The 21210-nt window shown below is 38.9% G+C and overlaps 1 protein-coding gene across 7 annotated transcripts in view; it reads right to left on the minus strand.

Annotated features, from left to right (window-relative positions):
* The window catches only part of CERS6 (ceramide synthase 6), a 322733-nt gene that overhangs the window by 141068 nt on the left and 160455 nt on the right, over window positions 1-21210 (minus strand). For all 7 annotated transcript variants that reach the window (XM_089916722.1, XM_089916721.1, XM_022569957.2 and 4 more), the window contains one exon: window positions 2877-2934. In XM_089916722.1, coding sequence (XP_089772848.1) covers window positions 2877-2934 — 58 coding nt within the window. The remainder of the gene's footprint in view (window positions 1-2876; window positions 2935-21210) is intronic.

The raw sequence follows: 21210 nt of genomic DNA on the forward strand, positions 1-21210 counted from the left end.
AAGAATATTTTTAAACTGAGGGCACTTAAATCGGTCATATATATACACTGAAAATCTACGATGACTTGGTAAACCCAGGAAAATATATGCGTTCTCCCCACAGGATTAAGCCAATTCAAATTGGAAAGGTTAACAGCGTTTAATAAAATTTAAGTATTCAGCCTGAATGTATTTGAATATGGCAGAGAAAACTCAAGCTATTCTTATACTAGAGATTGATACCTCATAGCCTCGTCTATAAAATGAGGTATTTCGATGAGAGGCATGATAACTTTGCCATCTAAAGTTCTATGGTTTTCAAAAATTTTTATTCATTGATTTGTTTTTTTATTTTTTAAGATTCTCTATCATGGGTGCGTGGTACTTTGCATTTGGTAAATACCTCTTTAACGGGAGCACAGAATTTCAGGGTAGAAAGGGCACTCAAGGTTACTTAATACACCCTAGAAGATGAGATGCATCAGATTCATTTGACCTAAAAGCAGAAGAAAATTGGACAGTGCAAGTTGCCTAGGTATTTTTCTAACAGCACATGTAATGATCCACATTTTGGATGCTGGGAATAAGAAGCAGCTGTGGCCTTTGATATTTTAAAATTGGTCCCCACTACCCTGCTATTTTATCTTAAAACATTCAGGGTATTGTGAAAATTGGAATTACCTTGTTTGGACTATTTCTGGTGCTGCCTTCATAATAATTTCTTTTCCTTTTGGTTAGACGGGCAAATATATTGTCCATTCCAACAAGTTAACAGAAATATATTTTAAATATCCGTTAAGGTAAGTATTTAAAGTTCAAAACAGAAACAACAACGATATTAGGTTAAGTTTGCTAACTTAACTAAAGGAAGTCATGAGGTTAAGGTGGGCTGGTAAAGTGGGGAAAGTACTAGAATAAGAGATAGCAGTGTGCGTTTCACTTGAGATTCAGCCCTTTCATAAACTCACTGTATGACCTGTGGAATGCCATCTACCCTCTCTGGACTTCTGCCTCCTCGGCTGTGAAATGAAAGAGCTGGACAAGCTAGCTTATGAAGTCCTTCCCAGTTAGCTCATATGGAGTCTATGTACACTTTTCTATCTCGCAGTATGACTAAACACTAAACCGTACAGCTCATCCAAAACTGAGTGCTTCTTAGAGAGTATCAAAGGAAGAAACCCCAAGTACAAATTAATCCAACAAGAAGAACAACATCTATTTCTCCTTTCATTTTTAAGCATTTGTTATATCTAGAGGCAGCTGAAAGGAAACTGTTACAGTTTAAGGAACAATGATTTCCAGGCAAACATTCTATTGACAAGCCCTTTTACTGCCTTCTACAGAGCCACGGAGGACTAGGGGATGAAAACTACTCTCGTTCCATTCAGTCTGTGTAGGGACGGAATGAAGCAGAGCTAAGTGTCAAAGCGTTTCCTGTTCTGATGACAGATGGCCAGGCTTGCTGAATGAAAGCTTTTAAAAGAGACCACATCCTGCAGATCTAGGCACAAGAGCAAAGAAGTGCTCCTGGCTTTCACCATCTCTCCTTGCTCACCATCAAAGCCCTTCACCAACAGAACCCGACGTGAATTCCAAACCATGACCTCAGTTAGCAACTCGACATTCCCATGAAGCCCAGCTCTCCCATGTCAGCTGAAATTCCATCCAAAGCTATTTCCTCTTCCAAGGTAGTCAAGTTGGAAGCATAAAAGCTCTACAGCCATTCTTTCTATTTTTTCCCCTAGATACATAAATCTGAAAACTAGAACAGTAGGGTTCCAAAATAAGCACTTTCCACCACATTTATTTACCCCAGTTGAGAATGTCTTCATACTTAGAAATCTCACAGAGTGAAGTTCATTCTTTTAAATCTATTCAAGTGACCTCTGGGCCATGTAGTCTTATTAAGTGAAAAATAAGTGCAGTTACTAAAGGAAAAGACAACAAGTAAAAAGAATTATTTCCTCTAGGAAAATATGATATTGGGAAACAACTATTATTTATAATAGAATTTGCCACGGGTGGACAATATCTTACAACTCAGACTTGAAAAATGAAAACGTATTTGCAATTTTCATATCAACATTTACATGAGAATTTACTAGTAAGGTGTGCCACTTGGCCCAATGCCCCAGTTTGAAAAAATTTTTTTGCTAAATAAAGATAACACTGATATCACTTTAAAGGGTAATACCGTAAAACATTTTAAAAAATAATTTCCCATTTTCTCCCAACTCACTATGGCATGACTGTGAGAACGTCTTCGTGAGACTTGAAGTTAAGCAGCCTAACTTGTTACTAGTGCCATTAAGCACTGAAATCAAGAAGAAAAAGACTATGACGCCCTCAAAGAATTGCTTTCATAGGTAAAGGTGCCTTTGTTCATGCAGAAAAGCAACACAGCAGCCAGGGAACACAGCCTATAAAAGGAATTGAATTTTCCACTGGCAGTTGGTGTGACCCTGTTGGTAGCTTTGCAAGACACTAAACTCTAATTTCTACTGATAAAGGCTACAGTGATAACACAAAATGCCAAAAGTGATTTTTTCAAGTTGTGTGATGTGGAAACTCTAAATTCTTTCCAAGCCTGAGATGGATTTCATAAGGTTCTAATGCCCATAGGTAGCAAATAACCAACTAGCGTGGTCAATAGACTTAGTAACATCTATCACTGGAAAAACAAATTATTTTCAAAAGTTATTTTCGGCAGATGCCTGAAAGTTGTTTACTACAAAGGATGAACGGCCAATATTTTTATAAATCAAAGAAAAATGTACAAATAATTCTTAGCAAGTGTGTTATGATTGTTTACAATTCTACTACTGCCACAACATAAAAAATGAGTTAGAGGCTTACATTTACATAAGAATTACATAAAGTAACTTGACAGAGCCTACCTTTTTCAGGAACCGGACTCCATAGGTAAATACATAAAGGCCAAATGAAAATTTCCACCTGTGGAAAGTTTAAAAAAAATTCTATGATATTCAATTTAAATATTTCACAGCACATTCTGAAACACGTGAGTGGAAAAAGTCCGTTAAATGAACCCCCCCTACACACACCTCTGCCCCAACCAGGGATTAAACTTAATGAGCGATTTCATTTCTGGCTAAACACATACACTTATGTGCATGGCATGCTGCAAATATTTAACATATTAATAATTATATTCATAAAAAATTTTCTTTCACTCAGTTATTGTATTTACCCATCTTCTCTTCTACCAACATGTGAATTTCCTCTTGTTCATCGCTCATGAACGAACAGATTTTACAAACATGAAGGTATATAAGATAGCTTTGAATTCTTTGCCTGTTTCAGATATTAAGTAAATGACTTAACTTCTGTTCATATTTGTTTTAAAAATAAAAGGTATAATATTTTAAAATCAGGTAACATATTTTTCCTTCATCTTTTAACAAATTTTTATTGGCATCTTTCTGGATATTGCTAAGGGAACCCATTTGGAATCCAAATCATTCATCTGATGTGCAACTGTTAACAACAACCTTATACCATCCCAAACTCTATGTCTACCTGTTAGACATTCACTTTTTTTTTTTTTTTTTTTGCGGTACGCGGGCCTCTCACTGTTGTGGCCTCTCCCGTTGCGGAGCACAGGCTCCGGCCGCGCAGGCCCAGCGGCCATGGCCCGCGGGCACAGCCGCTCCGCGGCATGTGGGATCTTCCCGGACCGGGGCACGAACCCGTGTCCCCTGCATCGGCAGGCGGACTCTCAACCACCGCGCCACCAGGGAAGCCCGACATTCACTTTTTTAATGAGGAAAAAATTTTAAGTTCTCTTTCAATGACAAATGAATTGAATGTTTAAGTCTTTTAAAATACGAGACTTTGCAAACACAAAAAGCAATTTGCCTCCTGACAAATTAAAGTTGACTAGTCTCGTTCTCCTTTGTGTTCATTTACAACTTGTAACCCAAGGTACCATGAACAGCATGACCTCAGGAATGCTATTTAGTGAAATGAATCAGTTTTTAAAGGCACAGCTATTCACACTCAGAAAATATAAGAAGTAAAATCGGGAATTGAGTACCAGGGTAAGAGGTTTTTCGTAGTAACCGTATATATACACACACTATGTATATAAGTTATATAAAGTCTTTATATAAAGTCTCGTATTCAAATATGCTGGAATTCACGTCAGAACTAACACTGAGAGAAGAGCTTTGAACTGCAGGGTTGAAAATCATCAACTAATCATCTATAAAGCCTGAATTCAAGAAGGAACAAAAAGCAACGATTCTAAAACCTCTTACAAAAGCCCTCTTGTAAGAAAGGGCAGTTCATATACTGCAGTATCAAAGTCAAGGACTTAATTTTTTTTTTGGTATTATCCTTTTTTTTTATTATTGATATATATTTTTTTTACATCTTTATTGGGGTATAATTGCTTTACAAAGGTGTGTTAGTTTCTGCTTTATAACAAAGTGAATTAGTTATACATATACATATGTTCCCATATCTCTTCCCTCTTGCGTCTCCCTCCCACCCTCCCTATCCCATCCCTCCAGGCGGTCACAAAGCACCGAGCTGATCTCCCTGTGCTATGTGGTTGCTTCCCACTAGCTATCTACCTTACGTTTGGGTAGTGTATATATGTCAAGGACTTAATTTTAACCCCATCTCCATTATCAATTTTTGGTGGTTATGGGTGAAAGTATCTGTGTGCTTCCTTCTGTTGGGATGTACAAATTCTAAATCAGAAGTTAAGACCAGGGATGGCTCCAAGGGTGTGTAACTTGTGCAGTTACACAGGGCCCCATGCTTGGTTTAATGTTTTGCTGTCACTATCTCGAAATTCTTAATAATTGTTGAACAAGGGGCCCCATATTTTATTTTGCATTGGGCCCTGCAAATTATATAGCTGGTTCTGGTCGAGATACATAGATTCTCCTAACTTCGAGCAAATCTACTAATATCCCTTGACCTCAGTTCCATCTCTATAATGGGAGAGTGGGTTTATATTATACTGGGTTTTTTGTGTGTTTTTTTTTGCAGTACGCGGGCCTCTCACCGTTGTGGCCTCCGCTATTGCGGAGCACAGGCTCAGACGCGCAGGCTCAGCGGCCATGGCTCACGGGCCCAGCCGCTCCGCGGCATGTGGGATCTTCCCGGACCGGGGCACGAACCCGTCCGTGTCCCTGCATCGGCAGGCGGACTCCCAACCACTGCACCGCCAGGGAAGCCCTATTATACTGTTTTTGATATTTACACTGTTTTGATGTATTGATGGCCTAAAGATTTGGTGGAACAAGTAATCTCCACTTCTCTCGAGTCCCTCCCACTCCTGATTGTATTAAACCAACCTACTTCACGCATTTGCAAGTCATTTTTCTGGCCCCTGAAGACAACTGAATTTGCAACTCCTAGATTAAATGATTTATAACAGCTGTTTCAGCTCTAAGACACTCAGATCAGGCAGTTTTTATGGATAACAAAAAACTTTATGGAAGTCACTGAAATCCCTACAATCACTCATGTAACTACATTTTCTTTCATAAAATAACCCCGCTTTCATAAGACATAGGTTGTATTACAGGAACATGAATGCCTCCATCATTTGAATAACAACCTGTGATGAATATCTATAAGGCAGACATTATTTCCACAAAATATCTACAGAAGCAAAATTTTCAAGCATTTTGCCACATTCGGAAAGTCCTTTTTTTATTTGTGTAGTTTCATGTAAATTAGTTTTAAATGGTGTCTAGCTACCAGCCCCTGATACAGCCTCTCTCAACCTCCCACTAAAATATCTATGAAAAGAAAGGTAAATAAAGGTGCATGCAACCACAAAAAAGGAAGAAATTACCTTCAGCCTACTGCAAGAATCAGAGAATTTTACAGCAGAAAAAAAGAATACAATTAGATTTTAAAAATGTAATTAGAGGCAACAAGAAACAAGCTATGGGTGTTAAAAAAGGAAGTAGGAAAATCTTAGTATATCTTCCTGTCTCCACTTTCTGCCATTTGTACAGAAATGCAAAAATCTGCCAGTCAGAAACCTAGACAGCTCTCTATCATGAATGATACTTTTTGAGGCAGCAGGAGAATCCCCCCACCCCATCAATTAGTGACTGTTCAAAAGATGAGTGAGAGGGCTTCCCTGGTGGCGCAGTGGTTGGGAGTCCGCCTGCAGGGGACACGGGTTCGTGCCCCGGTCCGGGAAGGTCCCACATGCCGCAGAGCGGCTGGGCCTGTGAGCTGTGGCCGCTGAGCCTGTGCATCCGGAGCCTGTGCTCCGCAATGGGAGAGGCCACAGCAGTGAGAGTCCCGCGTACCGCAAAAAAAAAAAAAAGATGAGTGAGAAAAAAAGGAAGTACTTAGCATCCTGGGAGTTTCAGTTACAGAAAAGATGACTAAGGGGAAAGATGATCCATGGTGGTGTTACATTCTGGAGGTTGGAGTTCTTATAATCCATATAAATGACAGAGAACAAGAAACAGAGATAGCTGCTCTACATGAGATTCTTCTGGTCCATTGAAAGTGGGCCAAGGCCTACAAACATCAACCTGCTACAAGGGCAGAGGTCTAAAAGCGGACCTTTACCAGCAAAAAAGAGGACAGAGAGTGGGGTCAAGGTCAATCCATACATCTTCTCTATGAGCAGGTCTAGATGGATATTTCCAAATTCAGGAACGAAAAAAGAACTAAATGTCAACGCAGGTCTACTAGTAAGTACTGCATAAATACAGAAAGAAAAGAGCATGCTAAAGATCAAAAGAAAGAATCATCTCCTAAAACTAACTCCCTAGAGGGAGGGGTGTAATTTTTATGGAAGTATTTGGTGCTGTTAAGGTATGTCCCCTAAAAAAATACGTCCCCTAAAAACAGAACTAGAAAGCCATAAATTAGTAAAAGACTACTGGGTAAGATAAAAAGAGATTATAAGTGAAACAAAGAAGCAATACAAGGATTGTAAAAAATGAAGTGACAGAATATTATCCACATGAGGGGGATGGGGGAGAACAATGTAGACACATCCTGCTTAAAATTAAAACATTGATGTAGAGGATAAACACCCCCATAGGGCTGGAGAAAAGAACCAATAGACGAAAGAAGACCCAAGCTCTGAGGACCAGAAAAACTAAGTCTAATTATAGGTGCTTCTGAGAAAACACAAGTGACAGACTTAAACAGAAGCAATAATCAAACACACAACTGAAAAAGAAAAAACTGACTGAAAAGAAGAAATAAGAACCAAATTGTATCCCACACAATATCTATTCAAAGCCACATTCTGACAAATGTTTTTTAAATTTTTTAACATCTTTATTGGAGTATAATTGCTTTACAGTGTTGTGTTAGTTTCTGCTGTATAACAAAGTGCATCAGCTACACATATACATACATCCCCATATGCCCTCCCTCTTGCATCTCCCTCCCACCCTCCCTATCCCACCCCTCTAGGTGGTCACAAAGCACCGAGCTTGTCTCCCTGTGCTATACAGCTACTTCCCACTAGCTATCTATTTTACATTTGGTAGTGTACATATGTCTGACAAATTTTGAATCTTAGGGTTAAAAAGAAATCCTTCAATATCCATGCATGAAAACAAAAACAAGTCAACATACAAATCAAATGAAATATGTCACCATCAAAGGAACAAATGTCCAGTGGTCTTAAATTCTCCTTTGCATCACTGAAGTTACAGAAGGGTGAGAAGGTTCCATCAAAGAAAGCTACTGCTAACCAAACTGCCTTTAATTTGTAAAGAAATATGAAAAATATTCTCACATATTCAAAAGCTCTGAAAATACATTACTCCTTAACTATTACTAAAAAATTACTTTGGTCAATTCTAACCCACCGAGATACAAATAAAAATTAAGAATTCAAAAAGTATAATTTTAGAATAAAAGGGCTATTGTTAACAACATAACTAATTGCCCTAAATTTCATTACCCAATTAAATGCTCTTGTTCTTAAGGGGCAGTTTAATACAAAATATTTAACAACAATAATCGAGGGATGAACTCTCAGATTATATTAATGGAAGCAGGGATTGGAGAAGGGAAGCATTAAATTTATTCTTACAGAGAAATTTTAAAAGACACCGTTGTCATTAAAGAAGATGTGGTACAGATATGCAATGGAATATTACTCAGCCATAAAAAGGAACGAAATTGGGTCATTTGTAGAGACGTGGACGAATCTAGAGACTGTCATACAGAGTGAAGTAAGTCAGAAAGAGAAAAACAAATATCATATATTAACGCATATATGTGGAACCTAGAAAAATGGTACAGATGAACCGGTTTGCAGGGCAGAAATAGAGATACAGGGGCTTCCCTGGTGGCACAGTGGTTGAGAGTCCGCCTGCTGACGCAGCGGACACGGGTTCGTGCCCCGGTCCGGGAAGATCCCACATGCCGTGGAGCGGCTGGGCCCGTGAGCCATGGCTGCTGAGCCTGCGTGTCCGGAGCCTGTGCTCCACAACGGGAGAGGCCACAACAGTGAGAGGTCTGCATACCGCAAACAAACAAACAAACAAAAAGAAATAGAGACACAGATGTAGAGAACAAACGCAAACGTATGGACACCAAGCGGGGAAAGCCTTGGGGGGGTGTGTGTGATGAATTGGGAGATTGGGATTGACATGTATACACTGATGTGTATAAAATGGATAACTAATAAGAACCTGCTGTATAAAAAAATAAATTAAATTAAGTTAAAAAAAAGACACCTTTGTCATGCTAAGAGAAATATAGTTAAAGAATGTTTCTTTAGAAACTTTAAGATGATGCCTGGTTAAAGATGGCAATGTGAATGCATGAATTTACCTGTGTGGCTTTATGAATGTAGCACTAAACAGGCAGAAGAGGAATTTTGTTAAGGAAAGCATAAACTCAAAAGTACACAGAAAACAGGAGTGAGGACAGCCACCCCATTCTGGAGCCTGGCTGCAGAACCAGGAGCTGTGGGTCCCAAGCTGTGGGTGGAGAATACTCAGAATCACCAGAAGAGTCCCAGAAAGATTCCAGACGAGGAAGCAACTCTGCTAGGAACCTCTATTGGGAAGAGAGGCCTTAGGGATTAGCTTGCCCAAGTCCACACTGCTGCTAAGTGGCAAAACCAGGACACAAACCTAGAGCAGCACTGACTCGAAAGCCCCCTCTCAAATTCCACAGAATTCGCGTGCATTTCTCTGCCTAGATGTGTCCCACTACATATATTTGGACATGGAAATCTTTTACATCCATCAGGCCTGAAAATTAGAATGGAAAGCTAGTAAAAACTACCACCCACTGAATCTGGTTTATTGTCCTTATGCAACAAGGCTGAAAGGGCTCTTTGTGAAAATCAAGACTAATAAAATGTGCCATAAAAGCAGGGAATCAGAGCGTTGAGGTCTTGTGTCTTACTGCCAGGTGTCACCCACGTGGCAGGTCCTAATCTATAGAGGAGACAGAAGCAGAGAAAGACAGCCAGAGCAGCCCCCTGGGCTCAACTCAGCACACCATCCTAGAGAGAGGAAGGTAGCACATGGGCCATTTTCTTTACAACATTTCTGGAGTGCTTGCTCTGTGCTAGCAGCTGTTCCAAGCACTTTACAAGTAGAAAGTCATTTAGTGAAACTATTCCACACAACAAGGTAGGTCCTATTAACATCATCCCTAGTTTTTTTCAGACGAGGAAACAAGCACAGTGCGGTTTAATGACTTGCCCGAAGGTCACACAGCTAGAGAGGGAGAGCACGGGGACTACGAACCAGGCAGCATGGCTTCAACATCCCAGCTCTTAAGCGTTAGGCTCTGCTGCCTCTTCCTGATTTTATACACCTGAAAACTGAAGACAGTGTATTCGACTGAAATGGTGTTTCTGACCGAGGGGCCATTCGTGGACACCACATGATGAGAACGCTCTGTCCTGATGAATAGAAACTGGCTGCTTGCAAAACTGGAAACAGGGAAGGACTGCATTGGGGATTCTTTTCAATACCAGGGCACTTAAACAATACTGAGCTTGTCCACTAAAGTCACCAGTTATTATCCGGGCGCCCTTCTCCATCTTATCCACTCATCCTGTCCATGTACTGCAACACTATGCCTCCTTTGGGATTTGTGTCAAATGCTAGTTACACCAAAAAGCCACCTTTTCTCAATGTCGCAACACTGAAAGCATTGTAATTCTCTGACGGTGTGTTTCTTACCTCCTTACCTCGTCTTTGATTACAGCCACAAACCTCTGACCTGCTTGTGAGTTCCAAGTGGGCGCGACTGAATCTTACTTATCTTTGTGTTTCTGACAGCAAACAGAGTGCCTGACGAGAAATAGCTCCTAAATTGACATCTGAATTTTTATTAATGGTATGAGTACTCCCCTTGACTTCTCTACTCTTAGCTTTATTTTAAGCAAAATTGTCCTTAATCAAATAATTTTATCAACTATTTCCATAAACTGTGCAAAATATGTATAGGAAAGGGAAAAGACATGCCAAATGCTGCTAACAATGTTTTACATGACCCAAAACAGTAGGAATTTGGAATCAAAGAAAGTCAACTCTGGAATGGTCTAAATAATAAAAAAAAAATACTGTATTGAGTGAAAAACTAAAATACCTTGTTAGGACGCAAAAAAAATAGCATATAGTTCCTTTGATTCTGATTGAATTTATTAATTTTGAGACATTTCCATTTTAGCTGTTCCATAATCTAAGGTAAGAAAAAAAAATCATTGCTTATCAAATACATAAAGAAGAGTGAAGTAGGGCTTATATCTGTTTTTCATAAAATTTAATACTTAATATAAACATGCCACTATATCTTGCAAATTATTACAAACAAAGTGAAATTATGGAGTTTGATAAATGAGAATATATTTTGAAATAAATTAGTATAAACTTTGTATATAGATACAGTCGTCCCTCAGAATCCATGGGGCATTGATTCCAAATATCAATATCAAATTACAAAATCCAAGAATGTTAAAACCCCTTATATAAAATGGTGTAGTATTTGCATACAACCTATACACATTCTCCTGTATACTTTAAATCATTTCTAGAATACCTCATACAATGTAAATGCTATGTAAATAGTTGCTAGTACGCGGCAAATTCAAATTTTGCTTTTTGAAACTTTCTGGAGTTGTTTTCTAGTTTGTTTGTTTGTTTTCGCGGTATGCGGGCCTCTCTCTGTTGTGGCCTCTCCCGTTGCAGAGCACAGGCTCTGGACGCGCAGGCTCAGCGGCCATGGCTCACTGGCCGATGCAGGGGACACGGGTTCGTGCCCCGGTCCAGGTGGATCCCACATGTCGCGGAGCGGCTGGGCTCGTGAGCCATGGCCTCTAAGCCTGTGCATCCGGAGCCTGTGCTCCGCAATGGGAGAGGCCACAACAGTGAGAGGCCCGCGTACCGCAAAAAAAACAAAAAACAAAAAACAGTTAGCAAGTAATGAATTTGGGGATTCAAATCCAGGCAATCTGATTCCAGAGACCACATTCCTTTCTACTAAATATCACCTCTTTATTTTAACACAAAAGTTAAAATAGAAGGTTCTTTTTCTTTTTTTTTGCCAAGAACATTACTCTATAGCTCTTTCTCCTATCACATTAGGCAAAATCAGTGGAGTTACTCTGACAGCTGCAGCCTCCACTTTCAAGCTCCTTTTCGATACTAAGGCAGGAGGACAAGTAAGACTTTCTCTGTTGTCTTCTCTTCCTTTCTCCACAAATGTAAAGCACACACTCAAGGTGAAATGACTTGGCTACAGTCCTAGTTAGAGCTGGTGTCATGAGTGAACGCTGCATATCCTAGTAGGACAATAGCTCACCGAGGGCAAGGATTTGGTCTTATGGGTGTTTTATTGTAACATCAGTATATTTCTGTATATATAAATCAGAGTTATCCATCTCCCATTTTTTACGTGTTCAAACACAAATTTTTCTTAACAGTCTTGTTCTACCGAACAGCCTTGTTCTTTAGTGATCCCTGGGAGTCCATCCACACCCTTGTTCTACCGATGAAAACATCAGGTTCAAAGAAATGTGTAACTTCTCTACATTCCCAGGTAACTTGGTGAAAGAAAAGAGGTCTCCCCAGTTTTCACACCAGGTCTCCTTTGTTCACATCTTGTGTCCCTATGGCCTTAAAGTCAAGACTAGAAACAGACAACGACACAATAAGTTTCAGAAAATACTCGGCAGACACCTGATACACTGCCAATTCTCTAAGGAGGTAGTGTGATGTCCGTTAGTATACAGACAACACATTTCACAAATTAAGCCAAAACCTAAATTTTTTTTTACAAAGCCACAGGTGTCAGACTTCTATTTGTTTGTTTGGATGGTTGGTGGGTTGGCTGGACTCTTGGTTTGTAGAACAAAATAAGGCCCCTCAATTATATTTTGCATTTAATAAGTCTAACAAAGCCATCAGGCATCATTGAATCATGTTTATGATGCAGACACATATTTCTTTCTTGTTCCACAGGCTTTTAGCCAAAATACCTCCCCCAAAAGATGAGTTTTCTTTACATTTAGAACACAGGATTTTGAAATTAAGATAGACCCAAAGTCTTAGTTAAATAACTGGTAGGTTTCAACTGAGAACATTTTTTTACAGAGGTAATAATTTTTAAGTCAGTATTCTCCTTTTCAAGCTGTTACTGGGACACTAATTGTATTACTTGAGCACAACAGAGATGTTCATCAACTAGGGAGAAAGTAAATTGACTTTAGTTTGAAAAACATCCCATATAGCTTAAAGAATGAAACAAAGGTGAGATTAAAGATTCCTTTTTTGGAAACTCTGGTATACAATCTAATTTCCCAGAATAGCCTTCAAACTTTCATTAGTTTAGGAATCCAAAGAAAAACTCTAGCTAGGGGAAAAGATGTGACTCATCCCATGGACTGATTATGCAGACCTGAGTTTTCGCCATAAAGCAAACATTTCCTGAAATTATTTCTATCTCCATCAATAATTAACTCTGTGACTCCAAATAGTTTTCCTCATCTGCTCAGCTGCTTCTCTGTTTGACAAGCAACAGTCTTATCAATGCAATCACTGAGGTTGGAGGTAAGTCAAACCTATTCACTTCATTTCCAGGGCAAAGGTGAACTTAATTTGAGCAGAACTGTCTTCACTAGATCACTGATTCAAAGAACAGGTTAAGCACTTACGTAAGTTTGGTAATATGCAAAATAACGCTATATCTTTCATGAATACATATACTTACACACACACACATATATATAGCATAAAAATAAAGAAGGAAATATAAACACCAAATTCAGGATAGAGATTGCCTCTGGAGGGTAGAGTAGACAGAGAAGGGGTATACAGGGAGCCTCAGCTGCTTCTGTAATATTTTAATCCTTTAAAACAGGATTGGATAGAGCTCAGAGGGTCTTTGTTATATCAGTCTCTGTATTTAAAAATACTTCATTACAAAAAAAAGGTAACATGAATAAGAATTATGTTCAGTAAAAACATATAAAATGACTGTCTTTTTCTTTTCTCACACCTAGAAACTATGAATGGCTTGTTCTTTATGTACCATCAGCCCAAGCATCCTTTTCTAAGCATTATAACTAATTTTACTCTTTTCCTGTCATTATATGCATGCTTTTAGGGCTAAAACTGCCATTGGAAATGTTTCAGGTATTGTCTGCATTTATGCTGACTTCTATATCTACTGTGCTCCATTTCTTAGACTTAGCTATGATTTAGATATTGGTGCTTTTTTTTTTTTTAACGCTTTGTTTATAAGTTCTATCAGCAGTCAAATTTTACTGATTCTCTCTTCAGTTCTCTATTGAGGTCTATTCTTTTATCTCCAGGTTGACTTCCCTTGTCAAGTGCCCAGCAAGGTGGAACTCGGCATCACTGGCACTTGTCCCTTCCCATGAGTCTTTCCAACACCAGTCCCAGGCCTCTACACTCTACTCAAAACACATCTGCGAAAAACCAGTCTCCACAAAGTACACTTCTGTTAGGTCATTCTGCCTATAAAATATTTCTCCTTACTCCTATAATTCCCCTGAATATAGACTAAACATATAATTGTGAGCTTAAAGTCCATTCATTTATAATCAAGTTTGAAAGGCCATGATTTGTGGAAATCAGAAAAAGAGAAATGAGCATTTTCCAGCTAACACTTGTCTGGAATAAGGATAAAGGAAGGAATAAAACCAAGACTGCTCTCCTGTTGCCAAAAATAAAATTAGTCAATATGACTTTGGAACATGCACTTGCAAATGTCACAATTCTTAAGCATGTGGGTGAGGCAAAAGTATCCAAATATTTATTACCATCTAGCATCAAACTAATGTCATGTGCCCCTTGAACATCAAGTGCGTTCATAGTCTCTATGTAATTTTTTTTCTTTTCTGAAAGCAGACTGAAGACAAGGAATCATTTGTTCAGATGCTGTGATTGCACAGGAAAGAAGCAAATGGGAACTAATGGTACTTCAGTTTGCAAAAGGTACATACTTTTGAATTTAATAAAGAAATTAATTTGCCCCTCTCTACTGCCCTGTTTGGTGTCAACTTTCTGCCGCAGGCTCTCCTGCACATGTCATAACTGGACGAGAGACTAAGCAGCAGACCGTTCACAGGGATCGGGCTGGAGACCCTCCTTACCCTTAAATCCTGCCTACAACTCTAGTACAAAATTTCTTTAGTTTCCTCATCTGAAAATGGGGATAAAAATACCTATTTTTTAGGGCTGTTAGAATTTAATGAGAAGTGAAAGAAAAAATCAAAATACAGAGAGAGATGCTCAGGAATGGATCCTAGGATGCTAACTAGGCTCATTCTTAATTCACTTGCCCTGACACACCAGTCTCACCATGCAAACATTAAATATCATAAGTCATGTCTCACCTCCTGGAGTTTTTTTTTTTTTTCATCTTTTTTCCACCCACACCCACACCTCTCATCCCCCAGCTCCTTCAGCCTGTTCGCCACCACACTCTCCACCTGGACTTTTAAGTTGTCTGTGAAGAATACCCATGTGTACATGTAGATGTTTATGTATGTGTATATGTATGTACACACATAGATACATATATTATGTAAATATAGGTATATGTATGTGTATATACACACATATCTAGGTATATGTATATTCACGTACATATAAAAGTGAAATCCAAGAATGTCAAGGATCTTCCAATTGGAAACAAATACAGGTATGTAGGCTTCTGACCTAGGAACCTCTACTTGGGAGGATGATGTTCTTGCTCCTTCCTCTATTAGAGAAAGAAACATAATCAGACAAACAATTGGTAATCACTGAGGTATTTTCCAAAAAAGTCAGTCAACCTGTACTCCCATTTAAGAAAATAAGCCATTTCACAAAATTGAACCTAGTTACAACACACACAATGAAATTCTTGGCTGACTAGTTGATGCCATGTGAGTTGTATGCTGATTGAAAGGGTAATGAGTTGCCCACACACCAGCTATATTCATACTGTGGCATCTCATGGTTTTTTTTTGGTTTTTTTTTTTTTTTGCGGTACGCGGGCCTCTCACTGTTGTCGCCTCTCCCGTTGCAGAGCACAGGCTCCAGATGTGCAGGCTCAGCGGCCATGGCTCACAGGCCTAGCCGCTCTGTGGCATGTGGGATCTTCCCGGACCGGGGCACGAACCCGTGTCCCCTGCATCGGCAGGCGGACTCTCAACCACTGCGCCACCAGGGAAGCCCCCACCTCATGTTTTAATTAACCTGAACCCTCCTTTCACTATGAGCATTGGAAGACAGTGGCACTGAGCTGCCCACTTCAAAGTAGCATCATGCTACCAAAAACTGTTAGCATTCATAAATGAATTCGGTAAAGTTGCAGGATATGAAATCAAGGTACAGAAATCTGTGACATTTCTATACACTAATAAACTATGAGCAAGAGAAATTAAGAAAATAATCTCATTTACAATTGCATCAAAAAGAATAAAATATCGAGAAATAAATTTAACCAAGGATGTGAAAGATCTGTACACTGAAAACTGTAAGACACTGATGAAAGAAACTGAAGAAGACACACACAAAAAAGGAAAAATATTCCAGCCCCATCAATTGGAAGAATTAACAGTTAAAATGTCCATACTACCCAAAGCAACCTACGGAGTCAATATAATCCCTACCAAAATGCCAAGGGCATATTTCACAAAACTAGAACAAATAAATCTAAAATTTGTATGGAACTACAAAAGATCCTGAATGGCCAAAACAATCTTGAGAAAGAATAACAAAGCTGGAGACAACATACTCCCTGATTTCAAACTATACTACAAAGCTATAGTAATCAAAACTGTATGGTACTGGCACAAAAACAGACACATAAATCAATGGAACAGAATAGAGAGCCCAGAAATAAACTCACACATATATGGGCAACTAATCTACAACAAAGGATCAAAGAACACAGAATGGAGAAAGGACAGGCTCTTAAATAAATGGTGCTGAGAAAACTGGACAGCTACATGTAAAAGAATGGAACTAGACCATGATCTTACACCACAAACAAAATTAGCTCAAAATGGATTAAAAACGTGAATGCAAGACCTGAAACCATAAAATTCCTAGAAGAAAACATAGGTGGTAAACTCACCAACATTGGTCTTAGAGATATTTTTGTGGATCTGACTCCAAAGGCAAGGGAAACAAAAGCAAAAATAATCAAGTGAGATGACATCAAACTAAAAAGCTTCTGCACAGCAAATGAAACCATCATCAAAACAAAAAGGCAACATACTGAATGGGAGAAAATATTTGCAAATCAATACTGAATAAGGGGTTAATTTCCAAAATATATAAAGAACTCATATAACTCAACAACAACAACAAAACAACCTGATTTAAAAATGAGGAGAGGATCTGAAGACATTTTTCCAAAGAAGACATACAGATGACTAACATGTACGTGAAAAGATGCTCAAAGTTGTCAGTAATTATCAGGGAAATGCAAATCAAAACCACAATGAGCTATCACCTCCAACCTATTAGAATGGCTATTATCAAAAAGGTAAGGAATAACAAATATTGACAAGGATATGGAGAAAAGGGAACTCTCATATACTGTCGGCAGGGATGTAAATTGGTGCAGTCACTATGGAAAACAGTATGGAGATTCCTCAAAAAACTAAGAATACAACTACCATATGACCCAGCTGTTCCACTTCTGGGTATTTATCCAAAGAATAAGAAAACAGTAATTCGAAAAGATATATGCAACCCCATGTTCTTTGCAGCAATATTGACAATATCCAAGATACAGAATCAACCTAAGTGTCTATCAATGAATGAATGGATAAAGAAAATGTGATACACACACACACACACACACACACGAATATTATGCAGCCATAGAAAAGAATGAAACTTGTCATTTTTGACAACATGGATGGATCTTGAGGGCATCATGCCAAGTGTAACAGACAGAGAGAGACAAATACCATATGATCTCACTTACATGTGGAATCTGAAAAACAAACAAAAGCAAGCTCACAGATACAGAGAACGGATCAGTGGTTGCCAGAGGCAGGGGGAGAAATGAATGAAGGGAGTGAAATGGGCAAAATGAATCAAAAGGTACAAGCTTCCAGTTATAAAATGAGTAAGTCATGAGAATGTAAAGTACAGCATGGTAACTATAGTTAACAACACTGTGTTGCATGTCTGAAAGTTGCTGAGAGGACGTCTTAATAGTTCTCATCACAAGAAAAAAAAATCCTGTAACTACGTATGGTGACAGATATTACCTTACTGTGGTGATCATTTCACAATGCACATATATAAATACAAAATCATTATGTCTGTACACCTGAAACTAATATAGTGTTGTATGTCAATTATAGTTCAATAGAAAATAACTAAAAAATAAACTAGCATCATGATCTCTCGTACTAGCTAGCATTACATGGTGTGACATACTGACAGTAAACCTATACTTAGAAAATAATAAACAGCATGAAACAAAGGGATAAGCATGAGATTTCCAATCAGGAGACACTGTAAGCATCCTCTGATGCTCTCAAAATGACCTTGGGCAAATTCAAGTCTTTTCTGGGGAAGCAATCAGACCTTTAAGGTCTCTTTGAACTCTTATATGTTGAGTCTTAGTCATATTTTGATCCTGCAGTATTTGACAAAACTGGCCATTCTCCTTTGCCTGAAAAGCTGTTGCGTTGCTCTTTTCCTCTTTTGTCCCAACTCTCCAAAGTCAGAATACCCAGGGTTCCATCCTCAGCCTCCTTTTCACTCCATATGCTCCCGCTAGTGAAATCACCCACTCCCCGTATGCTGTGCGATAGCTGCCTCTAACCGGCTTTATAAGGCTGGATACCCAAACACCAGACCTCTCCACCAATACAGGCACCTTGGACTCAAGATTAAACGTTTCTTATCTTTCTCCCAGAAATCCACTCTGTTTCTGACATATCTTTATCAAAGACATTATTATCCACTAAGTTTCCTCTCCTCCTCCTTCAACCCCTATCTCCCATCAGTCATCAAATCTAAAATCTCTACTTTGGAAATATTCCTTTCATTTATCCTCTTTGCTCTATTCCCTGGTCCAGCACATGTAGTTTTCATCTCTCTTGAAGGGTGGGCTAGCCTTTGCCAAGCTCCACAGACAGGCATTTATGCCAGGATGTCAAATGACTGATTGAATCATGAGAAAAAGAACAGTCGCACAGTCCAGAAAATTTGCTTTGGCATGAATGAGAGTTTCTCTTCCAACAGGCAAACCTACACAGAAATCCAGGGTATCATCAGAAGATTGATTGCAAAACAGAACAAGAAGAGTTGGTGATCTGAAGATGGGCCTAAGGCACTTTCGCCAAAGAGCATGTCTTCCCATTTCAGAAGCCAACACTCCTTTTCCCCGCTGCTTTAATAAGCTCAGACAACCTGTACCACAGAACGTCCCATTATAACGTGCCTGCACCCCTGCCCTCTTCTCAGCTGGGTGAAGCTAATCAAATGTTGCCCTAGCCGGGCCTGGAGCCACCTCTTTAAGGGAACTTGACAAATCTCATTTCTAATCCATCATATGTTGATTCCTTTTTTTTTTTTTTTTTTAACCTTAACCCTACGTTTGGAAATAATGAACACATACTTGTCTCCATGTATTGCTCACAAATATTATCTCTCAGGTATCAGGGATGCTTTCCATCTTCTGAATAGCCCATTCACCTTTATGCCTCAGCATCTTTGCTCATACCTTTCTCTCCTGGGACTTCTTTTCCTCTTTATCCAGCTCAACTTATCATCACCTTTCTGAAATTTTCCCTGGTCTCCACCCCCCAAGGCAGAAGTGTTTGTCCCCATAATGTACTGTTTTAATATTAATATTTATTATAGTTATCCTTTAAGAGACCAACCACCAGTTGGATTTTCAGTTCTGAGTGAAAGATCTGTGCCTTACTTCTGCCCAGGACTAACATTAGGGAGGCTACGTTTGCACTGTCTGGGCCAGAATACTGGATCCATCATTTTCAAACAGTCTTTGTGAGCATGGGTGCTCCCTGTGACTCTATCACCCGGTCTATAAAGTGAAGATAGTAACACCTATTCAAAGGGTTTGAGAGATGATTAAATGAGACAATACTTGTAATGTGCACAGAATAGCATTTCAATGCATGGCAAGTGTTCAATAACTTAACTATCTTTACTATTTTTATATAGCATGTATATGACAGATACCCCGTAAATGATTTCTGAATTAAGTTTTATGATTAACTGTATGAGCCAGTGCAGCCACACCACTAAACTACAACATGACTTTAGGACAGACATTTCGTATGAGATTTGAAGATACAAAGGTAGAGGAGGCCTTCATTCTATTAAAGTTGTTAAGCAGTGGGTCAGTGGGTCATGTAAGTGAGACTCTCTGTTGCTTCTTTATTAAGTTTATGTGTCAGAATTTGGCTGACTTCTTATTTTCCCCTTGTTTGCAGTTTTAAAGTTATTGAATATTTAATGCTACAAAACCACTTGAGATTGCTGCTACACTAAATCTGAACATTGTACAAGCAGCTCTGAAAATGTTAAGAGTAAAATTTAGTAGAGCTGGGAAGTGAAAAGTACAGCAGTGAATTTCCATGCTAATGTGGTGTTATAAATAAAATATGATACATGGAGTAATCAATCACTGAACATGTACAGATGAAGAGAATGAGTTTATGTTTATTCAGGGTTTTTTTAACTCCTTTGCTTTGAGATATTTTATAGCCACAAAATTATATATCTGAACTTCAAGGTCATCACCTAAAACCTGTAAACCCACAGCCTCTAAACAAGAAGTTGCAAACTTAAATTCTTCGGGGACCAGGCCTGTCAGACAAACAAGGAGATGTGGTTAGGCTAAGCTCTCGGTACCGGATGAATGGCCACTGGCACTCAGTTTCCATGTTGGCAATGGGACAGGAGGTGCTCAGGTCTGTGGCAATTTCAATACCCTACTGAAATGAGGGTCAGTCAAATGTCAAGAAAAATCCAAACTCAATTGTGGCCAGATTTTTCCCATTTTTCAGAGAAAGCTGGCAATCTGATATGTTACATATTTTATATGAAATCTGATTTTTTAAATAAATGCTGGTAGTTAACTCGATTGAAAAATAAAACACCAAACAGGCCAAACAAAATCCATCTTGAAGGCTGGATTCAACTTGGGGTCACCAGTTCACAACAGTTGCTCTAAGCTTTTTACTTTCATATGTGGCAGAAACGGGTGGGATGTTTTATTTCTAACCCTTACTCTCTAAACTACATGAATAAGCCAGAATGAAACTCTTTGCTTTCCTGAGGCATGGAATTTTTGTGGGTAAAATTTCACCCTCATTCTCTAATGACCGAATGAACTCTTGCTTGGTTCTTAGAAAATGTCCAGCAATCAAAACTGGACAGAAGTCAAATCAAAGAAATTCTATTTGCAATTATGCTCACAAACAGATAGCCATTCATTAAGGAGGATAAATTGAGGAATTATGAAATGCCTAGACATATGGGAATCTAAATATGAATAGGTCACAGTCCCTCTCTCAAGGAGCTGACAATCTACTAAGCTGTTTCTTGAGGGGCTACAGCTGCAAATCTAAGGAAGCCTTACCTATTTGAGGTCATCATTCACATCCTCTGTCTGCACTCCCAGCTTGGGACAATACCCAGACAGTAATCTTTATTTCAGGATCATCCTGCCCTGGTGTCACTAGGCAAAAATGCCTGGAAAACTCAGTCCTTTCACATCAGA

The sequence above is a fragment of the Delphinapterus leucas genome, chromosome 8 (assembly GCF_059928025.1).
Source record: "Delphinapterus leucas isolate spDelLeu-1000000601 "Yukka" chromosome 8, BTC_Dleu_Yukka2, whole genome shotgun sequence".
Lineage (NCBI taxonomy): Eukaryota > Metazoa > Chordata > Mammalia > Artiodactyla > Monodontidae > Delphinapterus > Delphinapterus leucas.